Source organism: Netta rufina (genome assembly GCF_964035555.1).
Source record: "Netta rufina genome assembly, chromosome: 3".
Classification (NCBI taxonomy): Eukaryota; Metazoa; Chordata; class Aves; order Anseriformes; family Anatidae; genus Netta; species Netta rufina.
Window position 1 is genome coordinate 86,655,336 of NC_140125.1, and position 14,282 is coordinate 86,669,617.

General features: G+C 48.1%; 1 protein-coding gene across 1 annotated transcript in view; it reads left to right on the forward strand.

The window, feature by feature from the left end:
• Window positions 1–3,673: 3,673 nt before the first annotated feature.
• The window catches only part of ELOVL4 (ELOVL fatty acid elongase 4), a gene marked incomplete at both ends in the record, with an annotated part of 28,456 nt that continues 17,847 nt past the window's right edge, over window positions 3,674–14,282 (forward strand). The window contains one exon of the mRNA XM_084283282.1: window positions 3,674–3,773. Coding sequence (XP_084139408.1) covers window positions 3,674–3,773 — 100 coding nt within the window. The remainder of the gene's footprint in view (window positions 3,774–14,282) is intronic.

Below are 14,282 nucleotides of genomic sequence, written 5' to 3' on the forward strand. Positions count from 1 at the left end.
CTCCTCTATAAGTCTGGACCAGGACCACGTCCGGGTGGCTTTTGAAGTTCTCCAAGGAGGGAGGCACCACAGCCTCTCTGAGCAACCTGTGCCAGTGCTCCATCACCTGCATAGCACAGAAGTGCTTCCTGATGTTCAGAGGGAACCTCCTGTGTTCCCTTTCCCTGTCACATCCTCTTCTCACCCTCCCTTCACGTAAGAAGGGGAGGTCCCCCCGAGCCTCCTCTTCTCCAGGCTGAACAGTCCAAACCCTCAGCCTCTCCTCACAGTGGAGGTCCCTTCATCATCTTTGTGGACCTTTGCTGGACTCTTTCCAGTCTGTCCATGTCTTATACTGGGGAGCCCAGAACTGGACCCAGCACTGCAGGTCTGGCCTTACCAGTGATGAGTAGAGAGTAAGTATCACCTCCCTTGACCTGCAGGAAATACTTTCCCTAATTCAGCCCAGGATGCCATTAGCTTTCTCTGTGGTAAGGGCACACTGCTGGCTCATGTTCAGCTTGGTGTCCACCAGGACTCTGAGGTCCTTTTCTGCAGAGCTGCTTTCCAGCTGGGTGGCGCCCAGCATGAACTGGTGCCTGGGGTTGTTCCTCCTCAGATGTTCTTGGTGTTTCTCCCCAGGTAACATTTATACTGCTATTTATTTTGGTCATGAAGAATGAGTACATGGCTTGAAAGTTCTGAGATGAGACATCACATTGCTTTTTTTACAAACAGGTCTGGAAGGAAGACAAATTGTTTGTGTCTTGGGGTATAAGCAAACCTCTAATAGGAGCTGGGAGGAGACCTTCCTTGGGGCTAGATATCCCATAACTTCCTGTTACCTTTTGCACCTTTCCTGAAGCACTCTGGCTCACCCGCTGCCAGCACAAGCACCCTGCAGCACTGGACAAGTGGCCGGAGCTTAGCTGGGATTTCCTGCATTCCTCTGGGGTTACCTACAATGGGCCTGCCTTTTATGAGAAAAAAATTGCCCATCTGAGATGCCAGGTTTTAGGAACACATGGATTACCTAGGTTAACAAGTAGAAGATGGCAGATCTTGTTAATTAATGACATTGAAAAATCATCTTTTTTTGGACTACCTTTTTGGAGATTTCCTTGGATGCTTTTGGGTGTTTTTACTTCAGATGCCTTCCTCCTTCTCCTCTCTTTAAGTAGAAGACATGGTTCTCAGTTTTCTTAGAGCCAGCACATCCTGCTGGGTGCACAAAGACAGGAAACTAGCTGGGATGTGTTTGGAAGTCCGTAGACCTACACCTAATTTCAAAACCATTTCCATTTGTTTGCAGGTTGAAAGTTAAACTAATAATAGTTTGTCATAAATTTAATCACATTTTTTAAGGCAATGTCAGTTCTTCAAGAACAAGAGAAGTTGCTCTTAGACTGCGCATCTCCTCCCTGTTGTCCATACGCTGCAGCTCTGTTGCTCTTTTCAAGCTTTTTCAAGGCTTAATTGCTCTGCAGAGTTATGTATGTACAATACCATTATCAATATAAAGGAATTTATTGCAGTCAAAGAAAAGGTATTTAAACCAAAATGGATGAAACAATAAAATGGATCATATACATATTTCATATACAATAATTATTATTGGTGTAATTGTGCAAAAAAGTCATCCATGGAATAAGGATATAATAATTCTAATAAAGAAGTGTATCTGTGCTGTCGTATAAATAATACCTTTCATGAATACGTATTAATATTGCTTATCTTCATTAGCTTATCTGTATGCTGTCTTATTCCTTTTTGTTCCTTGCTAGGCTGTGGGTCTTTACTCTGTGTGTTAGTGGTGCTCTGCTTAGTCCACATCTTGCGTGACATCAGGAGTGGTAAGGGACTGTGACCTTTTGTCATGTTCGACCATTCGGTAGCCTGTCTGGATTCAAACATTTGGCTAAGACAAATGGCTATACACCAATCTGAAGTGTATAGCTTGTTCTTCTGGTTTCCTTTCAATTTAAGAGATAACATTAACAAAAATTGAAATCCTTGCTTCAGTTGATGCCAAACATGCACGTGAAGTTGCTACCTGCACAGTGCTACGCTGCAGTGGTTTCACCTGAAGGAGGCACAGGAACCACAGCTAACACCGCGCTGTCTGCCTGCAGCTGGGGAAGCAGGTTGGTGTTCACTGCGCCCTACTTGGTGACAGATCCACTGCAGGGCTCTCACCAGACCTTCTGCAATGATCAGTGTCATCAGAACAGAATGCAACCCAAGTCAGTACGATTGATGCAGAGTTTTGATTGACTCTTCCCATGTGAGAGAACAAGCAGCCATCCATCCATTAGCGTATGGCAACCTTACTTCGGCTCCAACTTCCATGCAGCATTGGGATAAACTGGACCACCCTCTCCATCCAGACCTCCAGAGGATGAGCTGGCTCCTCCTTCTTTTCCTGGTGTTGGTGATCCCTGCTCCCAAAATGCTGGTTTCCAAGCTGCAGGTACAGCGGCTCTGCTCGCCGTGGAGCAATGGCCAGTGTGCCTCTCTCGTCCGTAGGGCTGGGATCAGCGCTGCCAAGGCAGTCCGGGAGCCAAGTGGCAGGTGACTCACCCAGCAGGAGGAGTGCTAGCTGTGCTCATGAGGACCAAGAGACAAATAAATAACCCATGGCACCAGTGTGCTGGGGGAGGGAGAGGTGGGTACATCTCATCTGCTGTGTGCCAGAAGGAGAGCTCATGACATGGGCAGACAGGCTCCCCTCCTGCCCCTCAGTGAGGAAGCCATCCCCAAATGTGTATTTCAGTCATCCACGCTGTGTGGATCACTGGGGAGAGAGTGGGAAGCCGGGAGGAGGAGAAAAGAAGCAAAGGGTGGCAGGAGCAGCTGGCGCACCCATATCAGGCAGAGGGCTTGTCTGGGTTGATCCCGACGAAGCAGGACTTCACGCACAGCACGTGCGGCCTCACCTACTGCTGCCTGTGCCATGGAGGCTCCTTCTGCAGCCTTCAGCGGCAGCCTGGGTGGGGAAACCCCTCTGCGCCTTGAAATCACCATTAAAAACTCTTGTTGAGGAGATGGAGGAGGGCGTGCAGGTGCGAGATACGTGTTATTAGTGGATGGAGAAGAGTGGGTTGATGCTGGTCAGGGAAAGACCGCCAGCAGCGGGACAGGGAGGCGGAGAGGTCTGCTCTTATCAGTGCTGGGAGGGGAGGCAGCGGGAGATGAGGTTTCTTGGGGAAGATGACCAAAACGCCGCCGCCTCAGTAGGGACGACCTGAGGCGAGGCGAACAGGTGAACACCTGAGGCGAAGCGAGCGCCTCACCGCGCGGCGCGGGAAGGCCACGGGAGAGAAAAAAACAACAGGAGACTGAAGGATTTATTCCCAATTCTGTTAAAAAATTTTATTTAGACGATAAAATAAAAGGCAAGAGCAGGCTTCCCCTCGGCCTGCACCTGCTCCCCTCAGCCGCCGGGGCCGGCCCCGCGCCTGCGCCCGCCGCCAGCCCCCCCCCCGCCGCCCGCCGGCCGCCTCCTCGCCCTCCTCCCTGCCCGCGGGGCGCGGGAGCCGCTGACGGGAGCGAGGCGGAGTCTGGAGGGAAGATACCGAGAGATAGAGATTTAAATCACATCCCCGGCTCTACAAGGGCAGCGGCCGCCGCAGCCCCGGCGCAGAGCCACGGACGCACGCAACCGAGAGAGGTGCTGCCGGCTCCGCTGCTCGCCATGGGTGCCGCTGCCGCCGAGCCCCCCCGCGCCGCCGGCCTCGTGTCCAGCGTGCTGAACGACACCCTCGAGTTCTACCGCTGGACCTGGAGCATCCGAGGTAACGCCGCCGGCCACCGGGAGCCGGGCACCGGGCACCGGCCGCCCCCCCGAGCCCCGCCGCCATCACCGCGCCCGGCGCCCCCCGCCCGCGGGGGCAGCGGCGCCGCGCTCAAAATGGCTCCGTTGCCAAGGCGACGGCGGGAGGGCGGGCGGGCCGGGGAGGGGGCACTGCTCCTCGCTGTGTGGGGGGCACCGGGAGGACCCCCACACGGGGGGTGCCGCCTTTCCCCGCTTCACAGCCGTGTCCCCGCAGCCTCCCCCGGCTCCCCTCGGTCGCCACAGCCGGTGGGCAGCCGGCTAGTTGCGGCGAGCCGGGCCCCGAGCCCGCTGGCAGCGGCGTTTGGCAAATGGTGGAGGCCGGGCGAGCTGGCTGCGGGCGGCGGTGCGGGTGGGGCGGCCTTAAATAATGTTAGATAACGTTAAATAATGTTAAATGTGCAATATTGAGTGCGAGGGGGCTCGCTCTGACGTCCCCCGGGCTCGCTGCGCGCTGACACCCGGCACGGAGGATGCTGAAGGAGGAGAAAATGGTCCCGGGATGTGGAGCCGGTGGCAGCAAGCCAGGCGCTTTCCGTCGCTTTCCAGCCGGCTGTGCCACGATCCGGGCTGTTTCCTTCCAACCTGGGCGTGCACGGAGCACGCTGGAGTGAGCACGGCCACCGAGGTGTCTTGTGGCAGCCCGATACCCAAAAACGTGGGGCCTGGATGCAGGCTGGGAGCTCGCTGCTGCACCAGCAGCCCTGGCTTTTCCGCCCCCCTCCGTTCTGCCATCTGCCAGATAAGGAATTAATCTTATCTCATAGATGGAGGGGCTCACTTTATTTTTATTTTATTTTTTATCATGGAAAGCCTTCCCGGCTATCCTCTGGGTTTTGCCGTATTTTAAAGATTGCTAAGCCTACGTGCATCGCTCTCCTTCGCTCTGTGCAGCCTGCCGGGCTGTAAGATGAAACGAAAATGCTTGCAGCAGCACTACGGGTAATCTGCCAGCGCCTGCTCGCCCTGCCTCGTGCTGCAGCCACCTGCTCCGAGCTTCCCGGGTAATGCAGGAGGGATGCTGCTCAGCCAGGCAGCTGCAGTTTCGGATGGGCATAGAAATAGGTGTGGGTACCAAGCTGACGTCCTTACAGATTACTTGCTTTGTCTGAAAAAGGATTTCGAGTTCTGATCTGTTTTCTGAACTTCAAATGTGTTATTTAAGTTCAGCTGCAGATTACATTTGTTGTCAGCAAAAATGCCCCCCCCCCCCAAAAAAAAAAAACCAAAAAAAAAAAACACAACACCCCAAAAAACCTACCCCCCCCCCCAAAATAAACAAAAACAAAACTAACAAAAAAAATCCAAGAAGGAGGGATTCCTTTATGTACGGAATGTAAAGATAAGTAACTCACATTAAATCTATCCATCCAGTGAACTTTTGCTTCCTCTTGCACTGCTTTGGAGAGCCTTAAGCAGTGTTAGGATGCCACTGTGATGGTATCTAGAATATGCCCAAGTCCTCGCTAATCCTGTGCTAAATGATTGATCCAAGTTCAGTGGTGTTGCTGTTAATGTGGGGTTCCGCTATGGAGTGCATCAATCACCTTTTGCGTAAGGTGCTGAGAGTTTCAGGTTCCGAATTTCAGTGTCTCCCTGCAAGGACGGTTTTGGACAGAGGCTAAGTCACATCCTACTCGTGTCACCATTCTTGTTTGTGCCCAGCCTTGTGTAGAAACGAGGTCCTCCTGTAGTTCTTAGGGTCAGGGATGGGTATATGAAAGGCAGTATCCACACAAGGTAGCTACAATGTAGCTCCAGATAAGAAAGTGCCATTATGAGGCAATGCTGCACTACTGTGTAATAAAATTGTATTTTAATGCCCAAAGTTCCTCTTTGATGCTTGCTCAGTTTGCAGCTTTCCTGCACGTGTCTTCATTCAGAACAAGACGTTGTCTCTATTTGTCATCTTTGAGCAAATGTATGTTAAAATCATGAATTTGGCACTGTTGTGTGAATCCATGCAATTCACCTTTGTGTCAGGAACAGCAGTGATGTTGCTCAACAGACAACACAAATTATGGCATGCAAGACCATTGCCCAACTTTCAATATCATTAAATAAAAAACTATACCACGCAGCAGAGTTGCTCAACCAATGATGCCGTGCAATACCATTACACAATAAATCATACTGAAACACTACTACACAGCAAAATTACACAATAAAATGTGAAGAAATTTTATTCCCACTACTACTCCTACACAAAAACTTCCCATTCATATAAAACCAAAGTTATTTATTCCCCAGATTATGCTTCCATTTTCTGTTGGATGCCCAGGTCTGTCCTCAGCCCCGTTGTCGACGTGCAGCTGGATTGTCCTGCCAGCAGGACTTTTTGTCTGTTATCCCACGCTCCTGTGATGGGACGGCATGCGACTGTGCCAGAGTGTCCCGCGCAGTCTTGTGCCTCTTTATTTTTATGCGGTAAAGACTTGGTCTTTCCTCCTTTGCTTTATGACATTTAAAAAGCAACCAACCCTTTCTGAGGTCAGAAAGAACCCCAAAAGGCTCAATATATGATAAGCCTAACTGGATTTTTTTTGAATGATGTCACAACTTTTAATACTAAGCCTGCTGTCCAAAGCAGATGCTGTTTGTTTGTTTTACTGTGGTCAGTTTCTTCAGCCTTGCATTTGGAAATGCTAGCAATATTCTTTTTTCCCCATATATATCATTAATATATGTGTTCAGCCTTAGCGAGGCTTAATATGTGTTTTTCTCTGTTAATTTGTTTGAAATACTTTTTTTTTCCCCCTCTCCTCTCCTTCCTTGACTGCCTTTTAAGACGCCTGTCATGAAAGCCTGAAATCCATCGTCACTGTGTATGTGCCTGAGAAGGCTGAGGATGGGTTGGGAAGCCATAAACTTCACAGAGAGGTCGAAAGGGCAAAAACGTGGCTTTGGCAGTTATCAAGAGGCAAAAAAAGGTGGTTGGGGGAACAATTCTCATCAGGAAAGATGATCTAGGAAATTCTGTGCCATTATGGGCAAGGGCATGGGACCAGTAACGTGTGATGGATGGGGCAGGGCATCTTTCTTTCGGCTCAGCTCGCTGGTTGGGGTTAGACCTGGGCAGGAAGGATTAAGGGTATGATTAGATGAGTGAGCAAATGACTTAGAGGGAGGTTCCAGGCTGAGTCCAGGAGAACTATTAAGGTGAATAACTCAGGACAAAGCCCAGAACGTGGACATCTGCAAAACGTGGGTGAAGAGACCCCTGACATTTAGGGAGGAGACATTTAGGGAGGAGACTGCCCGAAAGGGAGCTGTGTGAAACCCTTTGTCCAAAAGACAGAGGAACTACTGTGGATGTATCGAGCTGAAGAAACAGGATTTATGGACTCTGGGTGAGAATGGTTGTTTTTGGAGCTCAAAGTTAAAAGCAGGCAGGGCTGTCCCTGGCCACGTGGGACTGCTTTGGAACAGCACTTTTCACTGTGGAGAAACCGACTATGGCCAGAGGATCCTGGATTTTTATACCTGGGGAAAGGCGGCTGGTGTGGTTGGCAGACAGTGGGATTATGTGAGCTGCCTCGTCGCGGTGGGAGATTTGTGCCAAAAGCTGGAAGCCAGAAGTATCCCGATGAAAAATCTTCAGAAGCCGAAGATGGAGAGAGAGAAATTGATTGCAGAAGTAAATGTTAAAGGCTAAAACATGTGAGCGTACTGCCAACCACACCAAGGACTGGGAGCATCCCGATTTGCTTAGTGTATTTCAATAAGCATCCTTGGTGTAGAGGAGCCAGCTATTGGTATCAGAGATAACGTGCTGGGTGTTTGGGGGATGTTCTACCCACACTTCATCATCAGAAGATATCAGCTTGCAGACCTCAAACGACAGCTAGTGGAAATGTATTTCTGAAAGGTGCGTTCCTGGAGTGGAGGTCTCGGTGTGGAGATCTTGGATCACCAAGCTTCAAGAGCTGGGCCTGAGGACGTAGCCAGAAGCAAAGCTGACACCGTGAGAGCCACCACCAAGCTGAGGTGCAGGTGACAGACATCCCTTTCCTAAAGGAGGAAGGAGGAGTTGTAGGTAGCCTGCAACTCTCAGCTCCAGCAAAGGGATGAAACGAGAAAAAAAGCCTTCAGCACCTTCAGAAAGAGTGCTACAAACTTGTCTTTGAACATTCGTTAGCAAATTCGTGAAGCAAAATGAAAGGCATGGACGAGATGGAAAGAGGAAGGGATGATCCTGTCGTGAAAACTGGGTAGGAGAAGAAGATCCCTTCTCATGTGTAGATACCATGTCTCGAAATCTTTAAAGGAAGTAAGATGTTATGGACACTATTAAAGCAGTTTCCTTGGAAAAGGTTGGGGAAACTGCCTTTTACATGATTTAACCACGCTGACTGCATGACCGTAGCACCCACTGCAGCTGATCCAAACGACTGGATATATAAAATTGCAGCAGACGGTAAATTACTGTTGTGGAGATCTTGGCAGATCCCGTTTCCCAGCTGAAGCTACGTGCCAGTAGTGAGGGGATGTAGCAGGGCAATGGGTAAAGCTGTGGCAGTCCAGAAGAGGTTGTATTAAACTGTCCTGTGTAACCACGAGAGGCTGGCAAAGGAAACTTAAGGACAACCAGCAGAGGAAGAGGTGGGAAATGTGGTTTGTGGTGCCTTTTAAGGGCTTGTAGACCAGGAGCCGTGAGCCGTGGGTGAGGCAGGACTCTGCTTTTTGCCAGTCCAGGCAGGTTCCTGGAGTTACTGGGTTCACATGGGAAGGATTAAGGGAGCACTTGGATGAAAGGTGGATGACTGAAAAGGCTGCAAGCAGGCGTTGAGAAAACCTTGGGAAGAACTTGCTAGGGTGCAAGAATAAGGGGGGAAAGGTGGGGGTGTGTGCTGAAGAGCTTCAGAGCTGGGATAAATGGGGTTAAACGTGAGTGGCCCGAAGGTGGGCTGTATTTTAAACCAAAGTTGAAGCTACCACAGCACTCCAAGAGGGACTCGCTTCTGTTTTGTGCCTGAGTCTAGGAAGGTGTGGGTGGGGGTAGGTGGTTTCTGGATCTGAGGTGTGGATCACGGGTACAGCTCTGCTTAGCTTCGTCAGGCCTGGAGTGCTTCTGAGCGTAAGGCCTTCGAGGTCTTGTGGCATTTTAAGGATGTAAATGTGGGCGGGTGCGAAGTTCAGGCCTGCTGAGGGCTTGTGGCAGCCCTGGGGGGGGGTTGAGGACCGCAGCCAAGGCAGAGGTAAGGCAATAAGTGTCTGCAGGGCAGGCCCAGAGGCAGACTGAGCACACCATGTGCTTCGTATTAGCTCCGTGTGGTGTGCTTGGCTTCAAGATAAACACGAGGTAGTCTACCTTGCTGTTACAGGAGGTGAGGGGGATTATGCCGCCCCAATTCGGCTTGTGGTTGTTGCAAGATAACGGCGTGCCCGGGGCACGAACTGCTCCTGGTTCTGTCAGAGTAACTCACTGGTGTGCCTGCCGCTCAGCTCCTTTCTCCAGGTATGTGGCTGGATCCTTCGCTCCTGCCCTGGAGAGCTCTCTGCTCTGTGGTGCTGCCTGCTCGTCCCGTGAGACTCCCGCTGGCCCCTCTCATCCATCCACCTCCCACACACGCTCCTCCGCGGCAGCATCCCCTCGTGTTCAGACGACTTGGTTTATTCCCGTCTCATTTTCCTTTTCCTCTCACCTCTTTCCGCAGTCTCTCAGAAGTCTTTTACTATCTCTTGTACACATTTTGCTTCAGATGTTGCGATTGACCATGGTATCTTCTTATGTTTTTTCTTTTCCATGGCTGTAAATCATTTGCCTCTGCTAGTTATAGCAAACACTTTCTAAATGCTCCTAGAATATTGCTGGAAGAGGGTGCCTGTAGCCCATTCCTTTCACCTGTCAGGTGGGCCAGTGAGTCTTATTCCTTTAGACACAATTTGATGTCCTTCCATTCCTGTATTATTGTAATACCTTCTTTTTAAAGGGTTTAAGGTACCGCTGTAGAGGGGAATTAAAAAAAAGGAAGCACAGGTGCTAAGTTAAATACCTGGGCTGCAAATAGGAGGCTGTGTAACCATATTTCCTGGGTTTGCATTCTGCATTTAGTAGCTTACTGGAACAGATGTGTTCAATAGAAATACTTACACCCAGAGTGCCCCAAAGTGCTCTGAGACCAAGTCCAGATCTTTGGTTTGTCTACTCACAGTTTGTCATCTATGAATTTTTGATCAAGAGTGAGAAACTATTTCAGAAACCATTAGGAAGCTCAGGTCTGGGGGCTGTGTGCTGCCATGAGAGGTAACACAACCGTAGAAGCAGAGGCTCCGTTGCAGTGGTGGTTTGGATACAGCGTTATCTAGCAGCCAGATTGATGTTGTTCCTGGTATTCCTGGGGAAAGGTTCAGGTGTTCGTGATTGTTCTGGCCATCTTTGGGTACGGGACCTCTTCTTTGTTCCATTTGTGTTCTGAAAAACAACATCTGAAGACTTTTTTTCCCAGATTTGCCATTCTTGCTGATACCAAAGGCATGCTGAAGAAACAAATTCTGGTTTGCAGTGTTATTTTTCTTTGGAGACTGATGTCCTTGTCTTAGCCTAACAGAAGACCTACTGTACCTCGCTACTGGAAGCTTTGCTTCTGCCCCTCAGCTTGGAAGATAAGAGCTAATACATCTCAGTAACTCCTCTTGTAGGTTTATTCAAAACAAGCTTTTGACCTTGTTCATCCTTCTGTAAAACAAAGCTGGGCAGCAGCATCCTCGTGCTGCTGCAAACAGGAAAATAAAAGCAGGCAAAGCAGGCAGTTTCTCAGAGGGATTCATGTGCAGCTCCTCGCAAATATTCTCTGGTATTCTCCGGTCAGTGCACCTCGGTGTCTCTAAATATTGATCTGCAGTCCCAAATCATCCTGTATTTTGAGGGCCACAAGGTGGGTTGTTTGCCCTCGCTGTGTGGTTAAGCACTGCTGTCCTTCTGCTGCGTTCGCACCTCGCCAAGGTATTTCCGTGCTGCCTCCGTGCCCTGCGAGTGCTGAGTGTGTAACATCTCTCTGCAGTGGATAAGTGGAGATTTTAATAAACGGCTATTAATAATCCTTTACATTTCACGAGGGTGCTAGCTTCTGGCTGAGGGAATTTGATGAAAATCTGTCTATGGACAAAAAATATTCTGTGGTCATCCCCATTATATGGTATTTCCATAGGAGTACAGAGATGTGGACTTGGTCTCAGGGCTCTGGACCTAGTTCCTAAAATTGCAGCCTGTGTTTTTTGTTTGGCTTCTTTTTTCTTTTCGCATCTGAATGCTCTGTAACTTGTAACATTTAAGAAAAGACACACAGGTATCACTGCACTGGGCACCCGTCTGGCTTTGGTGGTGTTTGGAAAAGTCGGATTTGACAAACAAAAGGCTACACCATGCCTTGAGGGCTTATAATCTTGCACGTCTTGTGTAAGCTTCAGCAAGGTTTGTGTTTCTGTTATTCCTTGAGGCGGAGTGTTTGTGCTGTCCCCACAAATAATCGTAATCAGCAGAGAAGGTAAGTCAAAAGTAGTTTGAGTAAGGCAGTCTCTTAGAGTTGAAAATCCTGGGAGTTGATAGTAAATTGATATTTCTGAGCTTGATTTCGTTATTATCCTTGTCTTGAGACAAGCGAATCCTGTAATTGCTGTGTACAGGCTTGAAAGATAATATAATATTAGTGGCTGAATTACGGGAGTCCCAAGAAGGCTGAAATGCTTGTTACAATGCACCTGACCTTTTAACAACAAATTGGGATTAGGCATCCCTGTTACTTTAATGGGAGTTTATGAAATACACGCATATTACACAGGTGTTTAGTAGCTGCAGGAGACGTTCTTCATAGCTGTGTGGTGTTTTGGTTTTACGCTAGGTCCACGTGTTGCTGTGTATAGCTTTGTATAAAGCTAAATAGTCAATTACAAAGCCACAACAGTAAAGGCAAAGCCACAGGTGGTTGTAGGCAGTACCTGTCAGTCCTGGCTGTAGCCCTTTTGGTTTGGGGCAGGCACCTCTCATTTCTGGATGGGACAGGATTGGTACAGGGAACAGGATTGGTACAGCTTCGTCTGCAAACTTTTTAATTGCTTTGTTTTTGTCTGGGGGGGGTTGTCCTTGTTTTGTTTCAGAGTAAGGGCTTTCATTATTTGTTGTGCGTGAGAATTTCATTTTATTGTTACTCATTCTTGCATCTTAACAAGCTATGAAACAGCAAACTAAAACACTAAAACGGCTTTGCCACGAAATTTTGATGCATCTCAGCCCGAACAAATGAGCTGGTTAAAGCTTGAGCATAGACAAAATACTTGATTCAGATATGCCTGTTCATTCTCCAAGATCAAAGCAAATGCAACCATTTCATACTGTTCTGTGCCAAAAAGCCACTTAAATGGGGTCCTGCTGCCTTGTTGGAGCCGTGGTCTGTACAGCATCGTGCACATGTGATCCGTGGCTTTGCCAGTAGCCCTAGTACTGAATTCTCCTGAGAGGGAAAGTGGCAGGCTGGTGCAGGACGTGGTGTCCCCTGTCAAACAGGTGAACTTAAATGTTTGGAGGTGATCTGGAGATGAAAATGATGAAAGGATTGCAAGATACACCTCGAAGTGAACAAAACCAGTGAGTGACAGCTGCTTAAAAGCACCCAAATGAGGGGGAGAGGGGGGGAAATGATAACAGGTGAGTCATCAGCCTACCAGAGAAAAGTGTGATTAATTGGCTGCTTAATGTTTAATTTCAGTGCCTTCGGACTCAGGGAGCAAATTTATGCAGTGGGTGTAATTAACATTTTACAGCATTAGTGTCCTGCTGGATTCACTGCTTCTGGAAATACTTACTGGGTGGTGAAAAGAAACTCTTCTGAGGGAGATAACTTGGCTAAAACACAAGTGAGTTAAGGGAGGGCTATTGGCCTCTGTCCTGTGGATTGTACTATGTTGCTGTGTCAAGCACAGGTGTCTTTGATGCTGCCAGCCTCCTAAGGAATACCTGTAGTGCCCCAAAACTGCAGGCATTGCCAAGTGTGATGGGTGAGATAAAGGGTGAGAAATAAGCAGGGACTGGATACTTCTCGTGTCCCAGTCCTTCTGCTTGCCTGCACTGTCCCTCCTCAGAGCCTGTACAGACTGCTTGCTGATTCAGACAGGCTGCAGGAGTCCTGTTTGGGCACTGGCTTCAGTCCTTTATCGTGGCATTTCCCGTAAAGAAGGCTGGGGACTGGAGTGCAATACGTGCAATGAATAATCAGTATTAAAATAAACAAGTTAATTCAAGTGTTGGAGAACTTTTAAAAGAATGATTCATTTCAAGCCGCACGGATGCTCTATTAAAGCTGTAATAAATTAAGAGGAGACTTTTAGTTCTGTTGGTATTAGATTCGGGTACTTCTCTGAGAGCCTGCAGCCCTAGCTGTGTGCCATTTTAAAGCTCACATCTGCAGCTTTGGCTGTTCCCTGTATCATATAGAATCAGTAAGGTTGGAAAAGACCTGCGAGGTTATATCTGTATGCTCTGAGGGTTTGGTTTGTGGCAGACTGGGGTGTGTGGGTTTGGTTTTGTTGTTTTTTGTTCTCCTCCTCCTCCTCTTGGAATCTCTACAGCCAGTAGCGGTGAGTGTACTGCTAAGTGATTCAGACACCTTGCTCCATTTAATTTAAAAGCTTAGGGCCTAACCACATAGATGCTTACTTGAGTTTCAGCTGACCTAGTCTGCAGTGGCTGGAGAGCTGCAGTGAAGTTCTATTCGCCTGTAATTTTTTGCATTTGTGCTACACATCCTGGCTCAGTCCCACAAATAGAGAAATAAACTGTATGGGATATTAACTGCTAACCAGAAAGAAAAAACGGAGCAGAACACTAAAATACTGTGAAGAAATAGAAAAGCTTTGTAGATGTTTAGTTACAAGATGCACAGAGTTGTTTCTCACGTGTTTTCTTACATGATGCATGTCTTCGTTTTGTGATACCTCTCAAGTGTAGTGCTCCTGGAGCTAACAAGAGAAGCAAAATAGCTTGATTAATAAAATGGTGTAGTTTGTAGGACAGTAATTAGATACTGCTGGTTTGCCTTCCTTACACTGCAGAATTTAAATCCTGCTTTTTTAAGGAAATCTCTCTTAAAGTTGCGACTGGGCTTCGGGGGGGGCTGCTTGTTTAAAATAAACAGCTCTGTGGAGAACTCTCACTGCTGAGAACCACTTTTAAGCAGTCACCGCCACTTCTGCAGTGTCCTGACAAATGTAATTGGACAGATGGGTGTGCTGGATTGGCACTCTAAGTGTCTTTGCGCTGAGAATAGTATCAATAGCTATTAATAACTTTGAAAGGCTCTCCAGATAAATTAGTGAGTAGCGACCTTATAGCTAACGAGTGTGTGTGTTGTTCAGCTGAAAACTTGCATGGATTTTTAAAAATTATTTTTGTAAACCAAATGTGAATGCATGGAATTTCGAATTCATGTATTTCAGTTAATTTCTTTTAAAGCTGATATTAAATGCAGAGGTAGTC